The 24,703-nt window shown below is 37.2% G+C and overlaps 1 protein-coding gene across 2 annotated transcripts in view; it reads right to left on the reverse strand.

Annotated features, from left to right (window-relative positions):
• GLRA2 (glycine receptor alpha 2) overlaps positions 1 to 24,703 on the reverse strand; it is a 126,732-nt gene that overhangs the window by 80,272 nt on the left and 21,757 nt on the right. For both annotated transcript variants that reach the window (XM_042810437.1, XM_042810435.1), the window contains exons 4-7: positions 18,880 to 19,103; positions 4,813 to 4,895; positions 3,437 to 3,574; positions 501 to 715 (exon numbers count right to left, since the gene is read on the reverse strand). In XM_042810437.1, coding sequence (XP_042666371.1) covers positions 501 to 715; positions 3,437 to 3,574; positions 4,813 to 4,895; positions 18,880 to 19,103 — 660 coding nt within the window. The remainder of the gene's footprint in view (positions 1 to 500; positions 716 to 3,436; positions 3,575 to 4,812; positions 4,896 to 18,879; positions 19,104 to 24,703) is intronic.

Raw genomic sequence — 24,703 nt, forward strand, 5'->3', positions numbered from 1 at the left:
AAATACTGTCCAGAGATATCTTTTAGGTGTATATATGTCACATATATGTATTTTATATGTATATGTATGTATGTTTATATATCAATCTGATTGAGATTCATAACTAACCATGCCATGATATTTGGGAGTCCAGCAGTCCAGAAAAGATTAGACAAAGTCCCCAGCCAGATAAAATGTTCAGTTTTCAGGAAAGTGATTTCAAAAATCCAGATAAGTACCTAGATACTTCAGAAAGTCTATTCTATATCCTGATACCTAAGTGACAAAGCTAGCAGTAAATCATTAAAAATCCATAGCTTTGGGATAGCCTCTGGCTATCCCATAAACCAACAGAAAACTCTAATCCAAATGCAATGGTATTGCAACAGTTTAGCGTCACATTAACAGCACTTTTTCAGTTATTCTTATTAGACATTCTTACATAGATTGTTGAGAAACTTCAAAATTACTGTAATTTTTCTTGGCGATAACAAACCAGTGGTACAAAATAATTGCCTTACTTTTGGAAGGGAAGCTCTCGATCCTGAACTTTGAGTGGTCATTGTCAAAACTGTAGTGATACCCAATGCGACTCTTGCTGGAGCAGCATCCATGTTGATCCAGAAAGAAACCCAGGACAAAATGACAATCAGCAGGCTAGGAATGTACATCTGGATTAAATAGTATCCCATCTGACGCTCCAAATGAAACTTGACTTCAATGCATGTAAACTTTCCTAGAACATGAAATTACTTTCATAAATGCTTTTTGCACAGTTTTATCCTGCTTTCTGAACATAAACTACGTGTGAACGTAAAGCTATGAGTCAGCCACTTGTTGAGCTCAAGAGTGGGAGGGACATGGAGTCCCTGAAACAGACTGTACTCAATTCTTTACATTATCTGAGAAAACAAGTATTTGTACAGTTGTTTCACCTCTAGAAAATAGAATGTTGTTTTTTCTTCCTAAAATTTAACAAGATTTTGTTTTGCTCAAATACAAAGTTTAATGTTAAAAGACAACAGAATTTTGCTCTTTTAATTGCATTAGATAAAGCAAATGTAATTAAATGAATTGTAAAAAATTAGTCTTAATGTCCTATAGTAGATTAAAATCCTTTTCATTCTGATCACATCATTTACTTGAGCCTGTGGGTTACTCCTTCTAGCGGAATCAATTCAAAGCTGACTGAGTTTCACCAAAAATCTAACTCCAGGAAACACCCAAGAATCTCTTGTGGGAGGTAAGTGATCCTTCATATAATAAATACCTACTTTGCAAGAATGGAGGAAGACAGAATTTAAAGAAAGTAGAGATAGCCATGCTGTGGGGAATGCAATGTCCTGAGTTGCAGCAGCTCACCGGCCATTAATCCAATCACTTTTTGCTGCTCTCCAAATTGGTGTGCCTTGGCTGGGGTTTTAGATCTATGAAGGCTCACACTCAATGCTGACTAACCCAAATAAAAGAACATCTGTCATTTGTGAAACATCATGCTAATTATTTCAAAGACCCTCTGTTGTGTTAGTTGGGCAAAAGCACTGACGTGCATTGCTCCTTCCTCATGATTTGTGGATGAAAGGCAAATTTTTCTCTCTCTTTTTTTTTTTTTTTTTTTTTTTTTTGTGATAAACATACTTTTCTGTCGATTTACAAAGCTGAGTGGCAGGTTCAGACAGGCATGAGAGTTGGCACAAAGTACAATACAGTGGAAATTTGGCAAATTGAGGAGGGGAGAAAAATTGAATACTCTGGAAAGACAGAAGTTGTGATACCAGTGAACCGACCCATCATCCCAAAGACAGACTAAGACTCTGAGACCTGTGCAGTGATACATCAGGACTGCCAAAACAGAAGGGATCTGGTCTTTTAAAAGATGGGGTTCCAGCCATGATTGTGATGGTGTTAGAATAGCCCAAGCTGTGGAACACTCTCCACATTCCAATGGCATAACCTGGGCAGAGCTCCTTGCAGCATGGGTGGGATGAGAAGGCTGAATAACGTAGCTTTCATCTATATTTTGATTTCACCCCAAACCTGAAGGAGCATACCTCAGAAAAGACAGCAATAAACACACGGAGGTGAAATTTTATTTCGTCTGAATCCTGCTCTTCATTTCCCTTTTTCAGGGTACATTCTTCAAGATTTAGTTAATTATTCACATATTTTGTTCAAATACACAAAGTGGGAGCTACTAACTGACATTTTTATCGTCCGTGGGGAATCTCAATGAGTACATAAGAAAACAATTGCACATGCTCTCCTTTCTCTCTTACTTCACACTGCAAAATGGCTACCTGGGAGTCAGCAGCTAGAAAAGCAGATTAATACATTTATTCAGAGCTTGAATCATGTGGCAGGAGACAGCTGAACTTTGCAATGGCCACATTGCAAGTACTTGAATTATGTTGATTGGAATTTACTCCCAATTATCCCTTTAAAATTTGAGAAAAAAAATAAAGTAGTAATAACACTCCTGATTTCCACGTATTTTGGACTGTGGAACCAAAAAAAAAAATCCTCTGCTGACACTTTGGGATCCCAAATGAGAAGTTGCATTAATAACAAAAGTAATTTTCTCTTCATGAGAAAGGAATGTGACTTCATTTTGGACAGGAGAAGAACATCTCATGTTGTTTTATTTCACAGAGTGAAACAAATGTCTTTGATGCAAGTGGACTGGCCCTTATGCTGAAATAATGAAAAAAAAAAAAAAGATTTTAGATGACAGGGATTATATCTAATCCTAGGAAGCATCCAGCAAACTGTTCTCTGTCCTTATTAATTATACTCCAAGCAGATAAGTCCAAATTTAACAGACCTCTCCCTGCTAGTATAGCTACAGAAAGAAAACACACTTGAAACTTTTCAGAAAGTAAAGTAGGAAAACAAGGTTATTAAACAACTTTCCAACATTTTCTGTTTGCACTCTATTCAGATCAGCAGTGAAAGCATTGCCATTTCAAATACTACATCTCTGAAGTTAAACCTCATACAAAAGTTGGTGAAAAGTTGATATTTTTCCTCACTGGCATTTTAATATAATGAAAAAATAAATCAAGCTCAAAAATTACTACTTTAAAACTGATTTATCAATATTTAAGAGGATATTTAGTTTGTTCTAAAATCTTCATTTTGAGGAAATCGGACTGACAAGATTTTTACACTTTTAAGACTCTAAAACCATAATGATTTTAAAGATTTTAGAATATTAGAGCATGTTTATTAGAGTATCCTTAATGATGTTTAAGGAAATTTGGGGAGAAAAACAAAAACCATTCAAGCAAATGAAAATAAAAAGGATATATTTTTCAGATTTAAAATATTTGTGGCTGAATCCAATTTTAATTTAAAAATAGATGTTGTTGTTGTTGTTGTTTTAATTTTACCCCTCTTTTCCCGGTTCACAGAGAAAAAAAACAAACAAAAAACTAAACAACAACAGAATAATGCTTACCAGTGTTGTAATGTTTTGTGCAATAACCAAGTTCTTTATCTTCTTTCAAAATAAACTGTGGCAAGGTTAAACCTTCTGCAACTTGCACAGGTCCATCACTCAGCCACTCGAAAATCAGATCATTCATGGTGTAGCCAACTACAACAAAGAAATCAGATTCATTACATAGTAATGAAAACCTTGAAGGCAAGTATTACTATGGCCTACAAATATGTCAGTTATTCCAGTAAAGGTTAGCTATAATTTTAAGCCTTCTGATTAACTACAGCACAATTGCAATTAGTTGCTTGTTACTAATATTGCATTACTGCTATGTTAAGAGCAACAAATAAGTAACTTCTGAAATAGTGTCTTGGTTTGCCACTAAAAATAATATTTATGACCCATGAAAGATACTATTTACAAATGAGTTAGCATTTTTCTTTGCCTATGTATCAGCCAGCATTTTGCTTACTTTTTATCATTCTTTGACTATATAGTTGTTGGGCAGAACAAAACCAGGATTTCTAGAATAGGTGATAGTGCAGGTTTTGTAAACCTGTGATGTACCAGAGAGGTGTGAAGCTGTAGAGAGAAGCTTGGACTTTCTGAAGTATCTTTGCAACTGCAGTTACCACACAGCTAAGAGGAAACTAAACAATCTGTGTCCAAGCTGCAGCCTCAAATACAAGTAGTAACCTTGACTTGCAGCTCATACTTATGTAGATAAACCCATTATTTCTTCCCCACAAAACAAAACAAAACCAAAATAAAAATTCAAAAAACAAGGTGGTTTGACACATACTGTCTGTGCAAAGGACAAGAGGCAGTGGGCATATGTTGGCATGCATGAGGTTCCCCCTAGACACCAGGCAGCATTTCTGTGTTGGAGATGATGGAGCACTAACACAGGCTTCCCAGAGAGACACTGAAGTCTCCTTGGAGATTTCCAAAAGCCACCTGGACAAGGGCCTGGCATCCTGCTCTGGGTTGTACCAGATGAACGCAAAGATCTCTTCCAATCATTCTATGATTCTGTGAAATCTTTTTTCAAAAGACCGTGACTCGTCTTGATCAAACATAACATCCCTGGCTGTGACCTACTTGTTCTTACTTTCTTGAGATTCGTTTTCTCAGGTATGGCACTGCTGTGGTTATTCCTGGAAGTGACACAGCCCTGATTGGATAGGTGGGAGAATAAAGAAAGGAGCTGGAACAGCATGGAGTAAGGAACAACACTTTAGTTAAAATACTTTTTCTCCAGGAGTACCCCTTACAAAAGAGGAATATTGATTCTGACCACACAAATATAGCAATGTAAATACTATCAAACCGCCAAAATTATGGTAAAACTTGTTTTGTTTTGTTTTTACTAGGCAAAGCAATCGGACACTCACAGCTCTCTAGCTGCATTGTGCATGTCTGTACATCCATAGGAAAATTCTTCAAGTCCATGGGACATGATAAGGTTAAAGTAAGCCTAAAATTGGAGGGAAAAAAAGAAAAAGAAAAAAAAAAAAAGAAAAAAAAAAGCGCTTGTTAGAAATATACAGATTTTATTCAAAGCCCCATATTTATACTTTGAAGGATCAAGGGCAAATCTTAGAGCCTCAGAAGATGGACTCCTCATCCCCTCTTAGGTTTTAAGGACAAAAGAGACTGTGAAGATAGAACGTGTAAAGCAAAACAGGCTCTTACTGGCTGCACTGGCTGGACAGAACAGAGGCAGAGGCAAGATAGCAAGAGATGCTCCCCACTAATGTACCACTGAATGAATAACAGTGAACCTAAATAATGCAAAAACTAAAATGACTGATTTTGAGACATACATTTTTAGGTTTTATTTTGGAACAGCAAAGGAAGAAAATATAAAAATCAAGGGGTTTCTTCAACAGGGAGTGCTTTTTTGTGTATGAGAGCCAGTTCCAACCCTTCATTCTTACTTCTTAGCCATTAAAAGAAAACAGCAACAACAACAAAAACAACAACAAATACATTAAAAGCCACAATCACATTGCATTAAAAGATAGAGAGTTCAGGAACAACACAGTAAGCCTAAAGGAGCGTTATCATAAAGATTAAATTTCTCCTTATTTTTCAGCTGTTTTGTCCCAGATAAGGCATAATTTTACTTGGACAGGAATACGCTTATTGTTTCTTTCTTTTTTTTTCTTTCTCTCATTGTTTTTTGTTTAGTTTACTTTTTTTACTTTACATTTGATTGAAATTTATGTTTCAAGTCTTCTTCTCCACTGTTTTCTTCTTGTTTCCATGGGGAGAAGGAAATGCTTTTAATAAACAAGATTTTTCCAAATAACTATCTTCTTCGAAAAAAGTACAGAAAAAAATATTGAGTTTGGTTTAAGTTATATTTAAAGAATACATGTATTATTTCAGATTGCTTTCAACACTTCAACACAAAGAAAGCAAAGAAACAAAAACCTCAGTGTTCACTTGTCATCAAGTACAAGAGCTAAATTGTCTCACTTGAAAGTACACTGAAGCATTAATATGGTACAATGAGAAGACGTTTTTAATTATGCCAGTGAACAAATGTGCCAGCTGCTAATCTGGAAATTGTGTTGTCACAAAGTCAAATGTAATTTATATGGAGACATATCTCACTCAACTCTGTCCCCTGTAGTGATTTTGTTCTCCTCAAGTCATTCATGTTTCTCAGTACATGCTCAATCTAGTTCAGTCTGTTTCTTTACCATGAGAATTTTATGGGAAGGCCTGACTGTACTTTTTAGTCTTACCATCCTGCAATCAAATCCATATGATAAGAAGATGATATTTAGGTAACTACAATCAAAGTGTAATCATTTTGATAAAAAATCCTACTACTCATCTCTGTGCTTTTGCTTATCCACGAGCTACATAGAGAATGTACCATTCTTGTCCTATCGACACAGGTTTCAGTGCGCAGAATGTTAATATCAGGAATTCAGAAATTGGTTATTAGTGGCACTAAAGTGCATTGTGATGAAGAAAATCACCCAGCAGTCCTCTCTACATCACAGTAAATAAACTCTTACTCAACCTTTGAGAGCACATAGCATAAGCATTAAAAATATAAGCCATCTAGGGAAAAAAAAAAAAGAAAAGAACACATTTAGTAGAGGTATGAATGCCTTTGGAAACATGCCCTTTACCACTTTAAATATTTTAAGTGTCCTGCAAATGTTAATTGGCCTCATTTTACTAGTTTCCTGGATTAAAGATTGAACTATTTAAATTGCTAATCCCCAGTAGTGACAAAAGACTGCTTCTGCTTTTTTTTTTTTAAATTTGAAATGTTGACATACCAAACCAAATCTCTTCCTTCTTTTCAGTCATATTCTGAAAAGGGGTTAGATTTTTGAAGTTCACTTCAAGTATGTCTTTATGCAAATGATTTTCTAAAAGGCTGCAAAATATACCATTATCTTCTGAAGAAGATATAACCTATACACCATTTAGATTTTACTGACCATCAGTCGTGGACTGTACAGTCACTGTGTTTCCTCTCCCCTTCATCCCTTTTCTCCTCTCCAGAACCCTCAAGAAGTCTGAGGGTTTAACTATATACATGGGCAGGGGTATCCAATCTATTAGTTCAGTATGAAACTCATGAGTAATCAAGTGCTTCCAAGTTTCTCAAGGATGAAGTGATCTATTTCCCCTGGTGGCTAGATGGATGTGTCAATTATTCATCTGGAGGTGAGTTGAGGAAATGAGCATTATGCTGTTTCACACAAAGGTCGACATCTCTTCTTTCTCTCCCTGAGCAACGATGTCTTTCAGAAAGCCTAAATTATTCTCTGCTTACCCACACAATTGGAAAATAACTTTTATTCAATGATTGTTGAGGCAAGCACAAGAGATCATGCCCTTTTAACTTGTTCTTCTCAGCATAGTAGTCAGTCATAGTTAGCATCTTTTCTTCTGTAATCCCTTTTATCGGGATTAAAAAAAAGTATTAAATTCAGCACTTTTTGCCTGGTAAACCTACTGATTTTCTACAGGATTATTACAATCTAATGTTTGGCTACTGGAGTCTGAAGTAGCTCAAATGAAGTCCATGGTGGTGGGGCCATAGTATAGGGTTCATAGCAGTTGACTCATGTAGTAAAAACATCATTCTGCAATTTTTTTTACCAAATCCATTGCCATGTCACTACTTGTACATTTACTCCAATAGGGAAAGAGGATCAGAAATGGTTAGGCAGCTGTAGCTACCCACACTGCCTATAACAACGTCATTGACAGAAAATATATTAAAAAAAAAAAAAGAATGAATGTCTCACACTTACTTGGCAAATTCAAGAGGAGCCCCTGGAGATTTGGTACAAAGTGCAATTTTAACTGGCAATTACATTGATGAATACTGTAATCATTAATACATCAGAAGAAACTGCTATAGAACAATTACTTTTCAGCACCCCGCTATCAAGGCAGTTGAGATGTACAAACAACATGTTTTGTAACCATCCCCTGTTACTCAGGCTTGGGTTACACAGGTAGCTCAGGAGGAGAGCTCTGGGGCTTAACAGAGCAGACAGGGACCAGAAGAGAGTTGCCGAGCTGGGGATCCTTCTGTTTACATCAGGCACAGTGCCAGGTCCAGCAGGACACCCTGCAGGCAAAGCCAAGTGACTCCCGGCTTTCCCTCATCCATCCCAATGTCAAGGAAGAACTGAGCCCTGGGATTTGAACAGAACAAAATGCAGAAGCGGAGCCAGAAAGCAGAAAGTGAAAAATTAGCCAGCACTGTGACAAAATATAATGAAAAAGAAACCACTACTGAGCGATACTGTAGCAGAGGCAGGGCTGTAATTCAAATACTCTAGGGACCTACTTTGTGAGGTTTCTTTCATATTTTAGGTCTGTCTTTCTGAGCAGCATCTCTTGACTCCTGTAATGCCTTCAAGGTACAAAGGGCACCGCTGGTATTTCTTCACCTAGCATTTCACTCAAGATCCCCTCTTTCATCCCTGGGTTTTACCAGAACATCCTGAGAAATTGTTCAGACCTGGGCTGTGGGCCTGTCTCTCTTCTCACCCCAGCTCAGCATCATTCATTTCTGATCACTTCAGAAAGATACCTTCTCAGCATCGTTCAAAGTTCTGTGTTTCCTACTTCTGCAAGCAGGGGGACAGTAGTTCTGAAAGCTGTGGCTTATGTTACTATAGAAGCCAGAATAATGCATCCTGTCCACCCCACATCTCTCCCTTTCTGTATTCATCCATTTCAAAACCCCAGCCTCTTTCCTCTGCATCCTAATTTATTGCTGCCCTTCTCTTTCCCCTTGTTCTGTTTTTATCCCAGTTCCTGCCACATCCCACCCCCAGCTTTCTTTGGAGTACTAAGGCATGGGGTCAGTCCATGTTTTGACACATAATTGCCAAAGTAGCACCATCAGTGAAGATTACTCAGATGGACTCTTTTCATACCAATAAATAAATGAATAAGATAAATCAATAATTCTTCAATATTTGTGAGCAGATTATTCTCAACATCATCTCCAGTCTCTTTCTTCATCTCAGAATTTTTGAATACTAATGCTTATCATCATAATATTGAATATCTGTGGCTCCAGCCACAGGTATTACTTCTCTGATAATCCCCAAATGCTAGAAAAACAGTTTAGAACGTTATGCATATAAACATCTTGTGAATGGTCAGAAACGTAAAACTGAAGTAAAGAACTGCCAGTACTGGGTTAGGCCCTTAGGGAACTGGGTTTACATGTTACATAATCCAATATTTACTTTCATTTTTTTAGAAATGTAAGAAAATATCTCATTTGAGCTACAATTGCCTGATCCACAGCAAACATTAAACTGTACTCCAACGCACTTCATGCTTACAAGCAGCTAACAGCTGGTGTTCTGTGACTCCCCCAGAACCTCATTTGATCTATGCAATAGCTCTCCCCCAGCAAGAAGGCCTTTATCCCACAAGAGAATCTGGATCTCCAAGCACCAGGTGTCTGACAAGAAGGGAAATGACATTTTCATGAACAAACCTGCAAGTGTTTGTGAGCAGGTTATGGTACACCAGCTGCCTCTGTATCGTTTTTCCTAATGAGAAAATACTGGGATTAGACTCTGGAATTTCAGAGCTACTGCTGGAAATGGAAATAATGCATATCAGGGCGCAAGTTTTTCCTACCTCCTACAAAAGGCATGACTGGCTCCTTACACATGAAAAGCAGCAAAAGCCTCACCATGAGTGGGCTTGATATGAAAAATAACTCTTGGGTTCTATTCTTATCCCTTCATTCTTTCAAGTGACACCCATCCACAGCTTAGTTGGTGGGACAGGAGTTGGTGTTAGAAACAACATCTTATCTTCTTTTTTTTTTTTTTTTTTTTTTTTTTTTTTTTTTTTTCCTTCAGAAGATTAGACTTTTGATTCTTACAGCTGTTGAAATAACATAAAAATATTGCCTAAGCACAGGCAGGCAAAGTTCCCCATTAACTGGCAGGGGAGATGGAGTTGCACAGCAACCATGACAGCATTGCATGACACAGGAGCAAATGCCATTCAGACTAGTGGCACTGAAATAGGCAGCAGAATGTAAAATCTCTTTATATCCTTCCCATCCCCCTCTCCTGGGGATCTTGATCTGTGCCTGAAAGGAGAGCACACGCACTGCTCATACATCAGAAAGCAAAAAAAAATAAATCCCAGTGACATTCCTCTTTTAAAGGGCTTTTCATTTTGTAGTTCGTCTCATTATTTTTTCAGAGACCTGACTCAGCATTTTGAATGTCAATTCTGGTAATTTTCACAGTCTACAGGCTTTGTCCTGTTAAACGGAACAGTCAAACTGTCTGTTTTTTCCCTTATGTTTGAGGAGTCCTGGAATCCCTCTCTAATGTTTGTCATGTTCTGCAGCTTCATTTCTGTCAGATGGGAATGGGCTGAAGTTGAGCTTAGAGGAGATGTGGAGCATTGGCAACTACTGTGAGAAGAGATGCAGGCTGGAGTAACACGTTCTGTGTTTAGGATCATGTTGTCTCTCCCCCCAGTGCTTTACTTTGCTTCGTGCACTGCTTAAAACAGGAGCTGGCAAACAAATGAACAGAGTGGTGGATTCTTACTATGGGCATCCCACTTCTCACTGTAATGCCAGCATTGTCTGTAGGTACGCAATGCCAGCACATGAGTTGCCAGCAAATGATTTCCCAATTTATGTTCAAGCAAATCTGAGGAATTAAACTCAAGTATGATTTTATGTAGCAGCTAAATTCTGAATTCCATTAAAAATGCAGTTTAATCTCTCCTTTCCCTCTGTTATTTTCTATATTAATTTTCCTGCAGTGTGTGCTTAGTGTGCTGTTTCTTTCCCTCTGGCATGATGACATCCTTGTTCAAGTCATATATTGCAATGCAATTGGCAAAAGACCTCCATCTCTGTGAGGATATTACAGGAAAACACACTTTTTATGCCATTCAATTAGAAACGGATCCTGAACCTACATTTTTTCTGTCAAACATTTAACTGCTCTAACGTACATTCAATAGATAAATGGTTACCAGCAGTCAAAGACAGACATCATTGTTACCTGGAAGGAGAGCAGGTGTGCAGATACATCGCTTGCTATGCAATCCTATTGGATTCAGAAGTAACCCCTGCCAATGTTTATTTTTATTTTTAATCCTGTCAGCCAAGAACAACTGTGTTCTTGAGAACAAATCATTTTCCAAAAGCATTTCCTACTTTCTTTAACTTGGAAAAATAAAGCTTTCTCTTTGTGTATTTGAGCCCCGTGCATTTGAGATGCAAGAATATAGGGCTACAGAAGGTAACATCTTGGGCCATCAAATCTGATAATCCATGAACACATGTAGGCGTTTCATCTAATCCATTTTGAAACTGACCACGGCAAGGTGTGAGGAGCGGCTGAGGTCCCTGCGTTTGCTCAGCGCACAGCAGAGGAGCTGCGGGGAGGACTGACGGCGGCTGCAGCTCCTCACAGGGAGCGGAGGGGCAGCGCTGAGCTCTGCTCTGTGTGACAGCGACAGGGCCCGAGGGAACGGCGTGGAGCTGCGTCAGGGGAGGGCAGCTGGGGGTCAGGGAAAGGGGCTGCACCACAGCGCGGTGGGCACGGCCCCAGCCTGTCGCAGCTCAAGAAGCATTTGAGCTGAAGAGTTGCTATGTAGAGCCAAGGCTTGGACTCGATGACCTGCGTGGGTCCCTTCCAACTCAGGATATTGTGTTCTGTGATTCTGTTTAATGATATCTTGTTCCTGTCTATGCCCACCACTATTTCTATTGGAATACTGCTTGGGAATTCAAAGCATAGATGAGTGGAAACACTGTAACTTCCAGTTTAAATTTCCTTCTGACCAGTGTAGAGCTATTTGTTGATGCCAGTTGTCCTGGCAGCATTTCCTTCAGTTCGAGTAGCTCTTCTGTTGTGTTCATATTTACTTCACACCCAGTGTTTTTTATGGCAGCTAAGGACATGCACAGCATTAAAGGAATTAGTGAGGTAGTGTATGTTCAAGCATAATGTTCATATCCCTACATTGCTTTAAACGTCCGATGAAGTGAATATGCAACTAACTTTATGTCATTAAAATGTAAATTATTCTTTCCTTAAGCAAGATGATCAATAGGATTTTGACAATGGCTGTGCTAGTTGCATGACAATACACCTGCATTAGGCTTTATTATTTATTTAGGAGGTTTTATTATTCGTTATGCAAAACAGGTACTTTAGGCACAACAGAAAAATAAAGGTACTGTAAAAACAGAGCTAGATCCTCAGTATGGATTTGTACCTAAGCTGTGACAAAGTGAAAGATGAGAATGGGTGATGGGAGGGCGCAGCTAAGAAGCTGTTGGGAAACCATCCCAAAGGATGAGAAGCATCTCAGCACATTAAATTAAAAGACCACAAACCGAAGGGATATGGTGGTGGATTAGAGGCAGGAAAAAGGGCAAGAAGAAAAAAGATGTGTGAATAGTAGGCAGATAATAATAAGTCAAGGATGCAGAATTCAACTGTAACAAGAATGGCTGCTTTTCACACAAAAGGCTGCAGTATTTTAGCCTCTGAAACCATTGTTATTATTGTAATCATGCCCATGGGAAGACAAATTTGTCAAACTCACTGTATTCACATAGCATGCAGTTACAATTTGGGAAGTCACTATGTCCCAGTGTACAGTTTAGTAAAGTCTAGTGATAATTGCACTATTTGTTATACAAAGTCTGTAAGGCCTCTGCATTTATATATTATAGCAGCCAAATCCAAAACTTCTTTATTTTTGTGCTCTATTTCAGCTAGTAGTTCAGCATTGCTTATTATTAAAATCATTTCTTATATACGTAGATCACTCCAAAAGTAATGTCTCTTATTTATTTCCATGAAAATTATAGCAGCTAAAAAGAGTGCAGTAACACTATTTGATAGAGCAAATTCTCAGATAGAAAACACCATTTTTCAACACAATCACCTCCATGAGCATTGTCACCAGTGATAAACAGGAGCCTGAGTGCTGTGCTTGTAACAGTCTGCACCAGAGGAGGTGACTCACTGTTGCTGTCGCCACAGCTGAAATGCACCACCCACTCCTCACTGTGCTCACATTCACTGGTCGGTCTCTATAAACATTCAGCAAGTGTCGATGAATGTCAGTGGGTGCTGTTTTTACTTCAAGGAGGAGCCCCTCTGCTGCCATCTGTCATATGGCAACAAAATGTACCAGGATGTTGGCGGGAAGATTCAACCTCTACTGCCATACCACCAACTTCTGCCTCCAACATTGTGGGCCAATATAATGAAACAGAAGACATTACTTTTGGAGCAGTCCTCGTATTTTCTTAAGTGTGGAAAAGTTATTTTAATGCATATGAAGATTCTTTTTTGTTTGCTTTTAGAAGATCAGGGAAATGAGCATGGACTTGTTTTGCCATTGGTATAATAAATAATGTTCTATGAATATGTTCTTGTACTGATTAAGATTCAGTTCCAAGGGAAAAGCTTCACCTTCATCAGTGCTGTTTTATAGGAGTTGAGAAAATAAATATGAATGTGAGCTAGGAGAGGGGTTCTCACCTAGCAAACAGACATACCAATCATGGTAACAGTCTCTCTTCTCCCTCTCTTCTAATCTGTCACATGGAAAGACAATGCTGATAGTAAAGTCCAAATCCTCTTAAATACCAACACTAGATTGCAAATAAAACTGAAGTCATCAAAGTTAAGCACAGGATGTGTGCAGAACTGTGGAACATAACATTTTCTACCACTCTGTTAGACTAGACTGTGCCACGCTGTTGTTGATTTTCACACAACAATGTAATTAGGTGTAAATGCCTTATTGGATAGCTGATACGGGTTATACTCTGAAATTATTGTAGATGACCCTTGCCTGAATTTACTGTAACAAGGCAAAAGATTTTTTGGTATCGCTAAAAATCTAAGAAATGGACATATACTTTTTTTTTCAGGAATATTATGGAATTTCTTTCCCACAAGTAGTCTATTGTGTAGAGAAAGCCTGTGTTAATTATGTTTCTTTTAAGTTTGCTTTGCATTTCATAGAATCATCAAGATTGGAAAAGACATCCTAGATCATCTAGTCCAGCTGTCCAACAACCACCAATATTTCCTGACTAAATTATGTCCCTTAGTACAACATCTAAATGTTTCTTGAACATCTCCAGGGACAGTGACTCCATTACCTCTCTGTTCCAGTGCCTCACCACTTTTTCCATAAAGAAGTTTTTCCTGATACCCAACTTGAACCTGCCAAATGAGAAGGGAAAGAATCTTCTATCCCACAGGGCAAAGAGCACAGTGACAAAGCACTTGACAAAGAAGACTAGAAAGCACAGGGCTTTTGCTCAGAAAAGCTGAACAATACAAGTGTTGTATATTATTTCTGATGATTTATATGAGGGGTATGGTTACCATAACTTTTAATATAACCTAAGATGGCATGTAGAGTAATGGGCATCTAAGGAGGTTAGTGTTCTGTGAATTGGCACTACTGCCACAGAACAAAGATTCAATTTTGGTAACTCGAGTAATGTGGCACAAGAGATGGTATTGCAAGTAAATGTGCTGTCTTCAGGCAGGAGAGGGCTGTTGGATGTGGCAGCTCATCCCCTCATCTACTTGTTGTCATATGGAGGTCCAGTGATCACCTCCAGAACAGCTGCAGAAAGAGACCAGTGCAACAGCTTGTATTTCCTGTTTCATGGTGTCCAACCAAACAGTGCTGCTCTCTGGTAGATACAGCTTTCATCCATAATAACATTTAACTACCAAATCTGGGTCAAGAGTTGAAACAGAGAAGCAGTTTCCTAAATTACTGCAAAATTTAATATGCTGTGAAAATAAATGAAGACCAAAAAAATGATACTCTGAAAGACTTGAGGAATTTCTTCCTAGGTATTTAATTGTTCTTGGAATATAACGAAGAAAAATAATTTGTGAATTTGTTCAAATCAACTCCCTAAAATTCCACATGATTCTCTCATCAAACTATAAAAACATTTTCTAAATTCTTTACATGTTTTAAAAATGTGAACTGATCTGTTTTGCAACTCTTTCTGGCTAAATGGAGTGGCCCTACATTTCGGAGGACAGCCTCTCTTTTATATGACTACTGGGAATACAAGGTGCTTAGTGGAGCAGCTGATAGAAAAAAAAATAGTTTCAGCCTCTTTATCTTCCTGGCCAGTATAACGCAGGTGCAATGCCATGGATCAGTGCTACAGTACTGCCTTCTGCATCAAGATCATATGACTAAGATGCACTGAAAATATTAAAAGGAGAGGGAGGCAATGAATGTATAATAGAAAAAAAAAAAAAAAAACCACCTTCCACTTTCCATCCACTTTGCTAAAATAAGCTTTTCAGCAGATGCTAATGTTCTGGCAGCCTGAAATGAGTTTGTGGGAATCAGGTACCACAAATGTGTGGCTCAAAAAGAAGGCAAAGCCTCCTATGAGGGTCTTTAGCATTTTGCTGGTGTCCCAGCTGCCCAGAGTGGGACACAAGGGAAGATATGATCCTTACCCTTGGAACATAAAATCAGTTCAACAGTGTATACAATACAAAATCCAGGTGTCATACAGAGTATGAGTGTCAGGAACAAGACTGTCAGTATCATCACATAGCACTGCCATTCTTTCCAAGTTTGTAGTCCTACAAAATCCAGCCCATGCAGAGATCATTCAAGGGTTGTGAGCTCAGAGGGATGAGTCACAGGCATCTGGAGGGTGACACTGTGTGGGCTGAGATTTAGTCTCATTGTTTTTCAGCATTCAGTATATACACAACATAAGCCAATTATATTGAACACTGCTATAATGAACCCCTCTCATTGAGCACTCTCTGCAGAGAGCTTTAAAACAAAAACTATAGTTATTTAACAGTGCTGTGCAGCTCAAAGAGTGCCACTGAGACTTATCTTGACTGAAGTGCAGTTGCTTGCTGAATATAACTTTACTGTAACTGCTGACTTCTAAAATGCATGCACCTCTAAGAGCTGTTGTCACCTCACTAGGGACAAAAGTGTATATATCTGTGATATTGAGCAATGCCGAATTCCTTCCCAGAGGTTTTTGGCTGCTCTGCAGTACACAAGGACTTAGACAAGTTTTCTCTAAAGACATGGGCTGTGTGCCATTTAGCTTCCAGGTCTGGAGCAAAATGTCATCCTCTACCTTAAAACTTCAAATTTTCTTCAAAATAATGAAGATTTTATTGTGAAAATGGATTTAAATCACTACAGCTCCATAATCCTTCATGTTCCTCATATCCTTCATTTCCAAGTATTGTAAGCTCAGAAGCTCTTTCTCTGTACCAGTCTTGCCTCAGGTTTTATATAGCATATATACCATGATATCTGAGATTAAAACAAATACCAAAGTAGTCATCCGAGCATGCAGAAAATACCTAAAAATAGGTTTAGAATCCTAAACTTACTTATATGATTCATAGGTGAGTACATCAGCCACTCTGGCTTTAATTCCATAACAACTCCCAGAGAATAGATTTAGTAGACTGCAACCATGATCATAATAGCTAACAACGGTGTGGAAAACAGTGACAGAAATCTATGTCATGCCTATCATCACCAATGAATGCAAGATGGATAATGCCTTACTAAAAGAAAGGCAAACTGACTCTTGCTTATGATGGGGTGACATGAATGACGTGTTAGTGGGCATGGTGCTGATGGGTTGAAAGTTGGACTAGATGATTTTAGTGGTCTTTTCCAACTTCAATGATTCTATGATTCTACAAAAGAATTCCAAAAGCAATGTGTTGTGGTGGAGGTAACGCAGGTCTAAACCCTCTGTGATCCTGCAGTAAATTACCTGAGCACATATATCCTACACCAAATGTAAAATAAGGATCATATTAGGTCCAAATTCTTCTCAGAAAGGGCAGGATTTGCTTTTCATGGCATTTAGCAGCATAAGCCACGTATGCCTCTAAGAGAGCATATTTCCACTTTCAGATGAAGTCTAAAGGGAAGATGAATGCTGCTGCTGTATAATACCCGCACCCCAGTTCTTACCCAGTTATTACAGGGAGTTGTTCTAAACTCATTTAGTAGAGACAGTGGTTTACATGTATACAAGACAAATTTGCTTTTGCTTTTATTAAATTTGAACATACGACAAAATAGACCACAATGTTACTTCCCAGATGTGTGTTAAAAGCATTTTAAACATTAGGAGCATCTAAATGTTTAAAGTTAAATACCATTACGTCAGGCTAGGTCTGGTTGGTTTGTGAGTGAAAATGGCAACATTTTACCAACCCCTGTTGGTAACAAACAAATCACTAAAATATTATTATTTGTTTCAGCATAACGCAACTAAAAGAAATTGACAAACAGCACATAGAGAAGTTTTTCTAATTACTTCTAACTTCAAAGTTCAGTACTGGAGAAAGTTTTCTTCCCTGTAAAATATTATTCAAAATTATATGCCATATTAGAGGCACCAGGTAAGACTGATTTTCTTAGACCTTCATTGGAATATTGCTTACTCTACTTCACATATTTGTATTTAGGAGTGGAAATTTTACAAATGTGGTATGACAGCTTGAAATATTATTTTTCCTGCATGAACAAATGTCAGGGAAATTATCCATCTGTATTCAGAGCAGCACTCAGCTGCACTGTTGCCTCCAATAAGATGGTGGCTGATGTCATTCAAACAAACAGTTGCATTCATTTCTTTCTGAGAGGGAAACAAGAAATATTTGTAAGTGACAGCATATTTATCACTCTGCTAGTGCTAGTCTCACTCTTCTGTGCTACTATTTTTCTCAGACTGTTCAGGTATGTTAATTTGAAATCTTGCTCAGTAAACACTTATGTTCCATGCTGATTGATCCATCCAAACATAGTTAAGTTCTTATCAAGGAATTTCCAAAGGAATTAAGTAAATGGAGGAAATTTTATGTTACTGTTTATTAATTTAGCATCCTAGAGAACTCAGTTGTCCTTAACCTGGATCAATAATAATTCCTCAGAGAAAATTCTGGTCATGAACCAGAATGCCTGATGAGAAACTACAGTTTTAAGAGCTGATTTTCCTCATAGGTGAGTAAATTCAATAAACAGATCAGTTAAACAGGTACTACCATGTTTACTTTTCACCATGCAGGAAACTGACTGCAAAGCATCCTAGGAAAACACAGAACACAATATTATCTTTCTAAACTGTTGCAATAATGCAGTGTTTTTCACCATGACTTTTTATACTAAATTAACAGCACACAGTAAGCTGAATATTAAACAAATATTGCAGATTTGCTGTTCTTGATGCTTTTGCAATGCAGTTGGTTCTTTACATATGTCCCATTTCATCAGATAATATTCAGTTGCATTTTGTCACACTGCATTTATCCATTCAGCCTAAATCCAATCACATGACACACACTTCAGTGCATTTAGTATAAAAAAAAAAAGCTTTCCATAATTCCAATTATTTTTATCTGTGAACAGATACGTCCAATTACCCTGAGACTTGTGTGTCAAATTTGTTGTGTTTCAAGCCAATTTTTACTTCAGGTTTTCAGTAGCCACTTAAGATAACATTCCCCTTTATTTTTGAATTGCAGTTGACAAATGCAGTTGACTATGGAAGAGTTGGTATTTTTTTTCTTTGTAAGAGGAGCGACTTCAGCTAATAATGCTGATGGGAATTCCTGAGGCATATCAGTAAAGTAGTAGACAACATAAAGTTTCCAGCAAGGCTAGAAAGTACCGCTGTGCAACTTACTATCTTGTGAGAACTAAGAGACTTAGTAAAGGAATGTAGGCAAATTTTCCTTCTATCCTGCTGTGATTAAATCTCATTTTGGTTGTACACATGGATAATAAAAAATCAAATATGTAAATTGTGTTCTCCAAGCCTAGCTACATCAAGAGAAAAACAGGGAGTAAGAGGAAGGAATGGGATGAAGAGCAGATAAAGTTAACTGGTTTACCTGATACTGTACAACACTTTCCCAGTCTTAGAAATCCTTAGCAGCTTATTGTCTGTTGTGACATCATGGAAGTTTGCTCCCTTTTCATTGGCAAAAAACAAATCTGGTTTCCAAATAGAGTCCAGCATGGAGGGATCCAAATCCAGGGAATCATCAGGATATTCGCTGTAAGCCAGGCGTGAATCGTTCCACTGCTGTCTCAAAAAAATGTTCACTCTGTAGTCCTACAGAAATGCCATGTAAAGAGGTTATTGAGCCACTTAGAAAAACTGGAAGCTCACTTTAGCTTTCTTTATGGTTCAGACTTATTTCAGCATTATAGCAAACATTTATGCCATCCTTTGGATGCAAGAGTTGTCATTTGAAAATAAAGCAGTCTGAATATCATACTGAACCAAACAAACTGTTACATTTTCCAAATCAAAATTACTTCAGTTATGAAGAAAATATCAACTGCAACCTCCAATGTTAAATATAACTCTCTTACAAGTACAATGTTTTATCCCAGTGGTATTTGGAAAGATAAAAAGCACTGTGGTTAGCTACATAGAATTTCAACAAATTTGTTATAAAACTGCTAATTCAAATAAATTATTTCCAATACATAAATCAATTGTTTCTAATGTACTCGTGAATAGTTGTTAATTTCAGCGAAGCCAGATTTGTACAGAAGAAATTAAATCAGCACTTCTTATTTACTGTCTCTATCCTTTTTCCATCCACCATATGCTTTTCTCTGTACGTTCTTTCATTTACTTCTCTCTCCTGCATCCTCTTAAAATTGTTCTAATTGCATTCTTCTGCTCAGTGGTCTGTTAGTCACAACTGGGAAGACAGCAATTACATACAGGTTCATTTAGAACCAGAATTAACACCATGTTGAGAACTGGCTATTAAAAGGGTGTGTGAAAAGAGCTTTTAGGGTCTAATCCAGAATCCAGTGGAGGGAATGGAAAACTGCTAGTGCCCATTCTCCTCTGTATTTCCAAAGTCAGCAAGTAAGAACATAATTTCGCCTATCTTTCCTTGCAATTATAGCATACATTTACCTTACTTTACCACAGTTAGATATTCTGTGAATACTCTCTTAAAATACACCTACTATTACTCTAAAAGGAAAATATTTAATAATATTTATATAGATTATATTATCTGAAAAATTACATTAGCAAATAATCCCATCAACTGTACAAAGCCTCACATTTAGGATTTGTTTGGGGGTAGCTGCAGTACATTAAAATGGCAAAACTACGCTTTTGACTTGGAAAATGTATTAGTTCACACTCGTTTAGATAGGGCACTGAACTTTATCAGTCTAAAGAAATGTAAACAAATAATGTGAACAGATATAAAACACCCTTGAAATGTAAACAAATATTCTCACTCTGATTAGAGTTGTGGAATGAGGCCCACCAACCTTTGGTGTTCCCACCATTCACTTGGTAGATTCACAAAGAAGTGTGCTGTTGCCCTGGCAGAATATTTCTAACATATAAACTAATACAGTTTTTGAGACCTATGGGATGATGTTTCACAATTCCACTAGTAATGTGTATTCTCTTGCTTGCTTTATTATTTCTATTTTGCTCTTGGGTAGATGTGAATCAAAACATCTAATCAGAGCAAGACAGAACAGATAGCAGCCTATATGAATGGCATGCTTTTTACAGATCTTGCAAAAGCTCGTAACTATTTGTCACAAGCCATTGTGCTCTTTATGATGGTTTTGTTTCATAACAGTTTAAAATCAAGTTGTTACTCGCTGTACTGAGCTTATAAAATATCATCAAATCTTGCAAGAATGCACCAACCCTGAGCATATTTCCCTTTGTTTCCTGATCTTAGAAACTGTCTTACAAGTTTGTATAAGACAGTTTTAGTTATGAAGACAGGAGAACTTTTTATTTTCTCTCTACTTAAAAGAAGGCAAGAGGTGTTATCAGTAAATGAAATTATACTATATAATCATTATAACTAGTCATGTAACACTTTTTCATGTTTATTTGAAATAAGATACGTAACAAAATCCGTGGAAAGCAGAGGTATTTCTTCACCCATGACACAGAAATCATAAATCAGTCAAGTCAGCAAATTGCAAAGAAATATCTAAAAATAAATATTCTTTCATGAACTCCTGCAGTTGGTGATTTAGCAAACAAAAGCAAGTCAGGAAAATCCTTATTTGTAGGAGGGCTTACACATGATATATATTATACCAAAAGCATAAATAATGCCAGTAGGATTATATGATATTTTTCAGCATACACCTTCATAAATATATTAGAGCCATCATACCAATACACTTCAAAGAGTTTTTTTCACTACAGACTGTGCTGTTAGAAAGAAAACAGCACTGAAACATTTGTTGCTCTCTGAATGGCTTCACTATCTATAAACATATGTTTATTTATGTATATATAAAAATATGTCAATAAGAAATTAAAAATGGAAATATAACTGTCACACCATAAAGCCATGATTATATTTTTCCTCTTCTGCTTGTGGAATAAGCAGCCAGGAGGGACGTGCATTTACACAGTCAGATGTAATCATGTGTAGAATTTTGAATTTACTTTTCCTGTGCTAACACTTTAACTATCTCCCAGAGAAAAACTCTCCTGAGGATGATATCTCAACATGGAGCTCAGGCAGCCTATGGTGTGTGTTTTGCGAGTTCCTGAGGGTAGGAGTAGGAGGACTGTAGTAATGCACTCCTACACTACCACAAGTACACCTGCTCCACAAATCCTTTCTGACAGAACCACTGCTCTGAATGAGAAGTGTGGACCTGAATTTTCAATCTCAGTTGCAGTACTGATGCCAGTGATAGCTCAAGGCAACTCAGATAAAGAGTTTTCCTCTGTTCTCAAGCCATAAGACCAGGACAATGCTAATACACTAAAGAAATATTCTTCTGAGCAGTTTAATTAGATTTATATGAAGATTTAGGGACTCAGTCCACATGTACTAAGTTCTGTTACAGAAGTCTAGAGAGAAATGTTTTCTATTTTCCTCAGGCTGGGCAAAGTTAAGGATATCAGCTCCACAGACCCCAGGTTCCCCCTCCAAGCCTTCAGCAAAGCTCTGTGGTCCTTTGGCCTCAGGCTCTACTTTGACAGGGAGTGCTGGGAAGCCCCACTCCCCTTTCAGTGCTGTTTTCTGTCTCCGAACATGCTTTGGACTTACTCCTCTTTGATGTTATCTTTCTTCCCATCCTCCCCTTCAATCACATTAGTACCCCAGGTGTTAAGTCAGATGTCTGATGCTAACAGCAAACTTAGCTGGTCTTGCAGACATAGGAGTGGCTGACCAGAGAGACTATTTTCTCTCCAAGTGCAAAATATGAATGCTAACTGAATAATAGTGTTCTAATAATCTATTTCAAGGCCATAACAGAAAAGATCTTGTTTAACTAGACACCTGAGTATGTAGAGTGTCCCTAGTGACATCAGTGGGAGTCCTTTGTGCAGTTTAAACTGTGTATGCAAATTGCTCATTTGCTCAAATTGGGATCTAATAAATTGATTTGCAATGTATGTTTTCTAATGGGAATATCATCCACACAGCCACAGCTAAGATCTTTTCTCCCTAAAATGGAGTTCAATGCATTTATCCCAACAGAGAACCTGCTGCATACTCAGTCATTGATTACAGGGCATAACTACAGTAAAAATGTCCCCACAGTTAGTCATTTCTGTAATTAACCATTAGCTCATGAATGTAGGAACTGCTCTTAGCTTCTCCTACAGCTGATAGCTAAAATATCCTGGTCATTAGTGACACTGGACATTTGAATATTTTGGGACTTTGCCCAGCCTGATGCAGATTACTCATCTGTGATATTCAACAACACTGAATTTTTTGCTGAATACTGTGTTTATAAATGCTTCTAAAATTAGATATAAAGCTTACTGGCACAATCACTTTATTCTGTGAAGTTACACAGGAATGTCTTTTTTTTTTCCCCCCCTTTCTTTGCAAATAAGAGTTTAAATGATGACATGTGGATCAATAAAGAAAATTTCCAACAGTTCCATCTTGACTCTGGTCTGGCCTTTTAAATATTTTGGTTTGGTATAATATACATCATTTTAATGTGGAAGTAACTTGCTTTTGGAACAAATCAAAATAAATCATGATACTGTCCCACCTGTATATAATAGTGCAGAGAGTCTCACACATTGGCATTTTGTTTCTGTAAATCTTTGGGAGCCAAACTCATGAAGACAGTGGTTAACCTTTTTGAAGAGAGTCAGCGCACGACTCTGTTTCTTTCCTCAGTTAAATAGGTTTTAACTTTTAGAAGAAAATGCATGAGTTGTGCTAGCTATTCACACAGGGATAAATGTACTCCTGGTCTCTATGCTAACAAGAAAACAGAAGATACTCCTGCTAACATTATTGAGAACTGAATGAATTTAGTAGGTATGGGACTGTAATCCGGTTTGCCATGTTCCTCCTGCTGAAAGCCTCTCTAAACAAGTTTTCATTTCCCAAGGTTTCCAGTGAGCTATTGCAGCTCTTCAAAGTTATATCTTGACAACGTCCCTTCAGTATATATATGCAGTTTCAGTAAGCATCCCTGTCCCCTGAGGCTGGAATGTCCCTTTTTGACTGACAATCCAGGGTTTTAAATTAATTTTTTATTTATTGATCAAAATGATCAAGTGCATTTTATAGGGAAAAAGAATCCTAGAGGTCAAACAAAACTCACTGTTTATCACAAGGGATGCCAACATTTTTACCACAATTGTATTTATTTCAGAAAAACAAAGTAGCTGCAACAGCAATTGATGTCTGCCTCTCGGACCAGTTTTTAAACGTCCTAAAACTAGTCACTTTGTCTCTAAAGAAGTTACAGCATTAAGAAAGTGAATATCAAACTACCAAACAATATCTAAGAGAACTTTTTCCACACTTTCCAGCATCATGAACAAAGCGAAATAAGAAAGCCAACAGTCTTTGTTTTTGTCAACTTGAATGTTTAGCTGTTTTCAGCAGAATGTGTTAATGAACATTGAAAAGGTGCACATTAACATATTTGATAGACGGTAAAATGCAATGAGGGGATTTAATCAAAGCAATGAAGGAGTCTAATTAATGCAATCAGCATTAGGTCGTGCAAATATTTTCATTGAATGCCATCTTGTAAAGCCAGTGACGTGCAGGATTTTTTTGCTACTTAAAGCTATGCTAATGTCTTTACATCTTAAGATCAACAGACACAGCTGGATAAAAAAGTCTACATTCATATCTGTCTTTTCAAACTCTTTAAACATAGGAAAGCAAAGTTTTCAAAATGTTGTCTGCTGATAATTATTTTAAATAAAGGTTAAGGGAGTTTTCATATAAAACTTAACTTGGTTTTAGTTCTATTTTAAGTTGTTTTTAAAAGGCTATGGTTACATATTCTAAAACTTTGTTCTCTGTTTACTTTTTAACTATGTATTTTATAGCTGTGTCATTTATAGAAGAATCTTTCCTACACTATTTAAGAAAGCAAATTGTTTTAGTAACTAATTGCCTTTTTTCCTCTAGAAAATGTTAAATAACTGCTGTAGATTTTTTTCAAGCAATTACATATGAATAAAGTATTTTAATGTTAAATAAAATGCCTGAATTAGACAAAATATCTTTTCTTCCTTCAGAAGGCAATTATTTCAAGCCAATATTTATCTTATTTTATAATAGGAAACAGCTCTTTGCTGTAACTTCAGTAGGTAACAAGTTTATTTTTCTTCAACAAGAACTCAGTCCTGCAGTCCTACATTTATTGACTCTGGCTTTAAAAGGGAAAAAAAAAAAAAAAAAAAAAAAAAAAAAA

This window comes from Centrocercus urophasianus, unplaced genomic scaffold, assembly GCF_019232065.1.
Source record: "Centrocercus urophasianus isolate 14NV4802_14NV808 unplaced genomic scaffold, USGS_Curo_1.0 seq_12, whole genome shotgun sequence".
Lineage (NCBI taxonomy): Eukaryota > Metazoa > Chordata > Aves > Galliformes > Phasianidae > Centrocercus > Centrocercus urophasianus.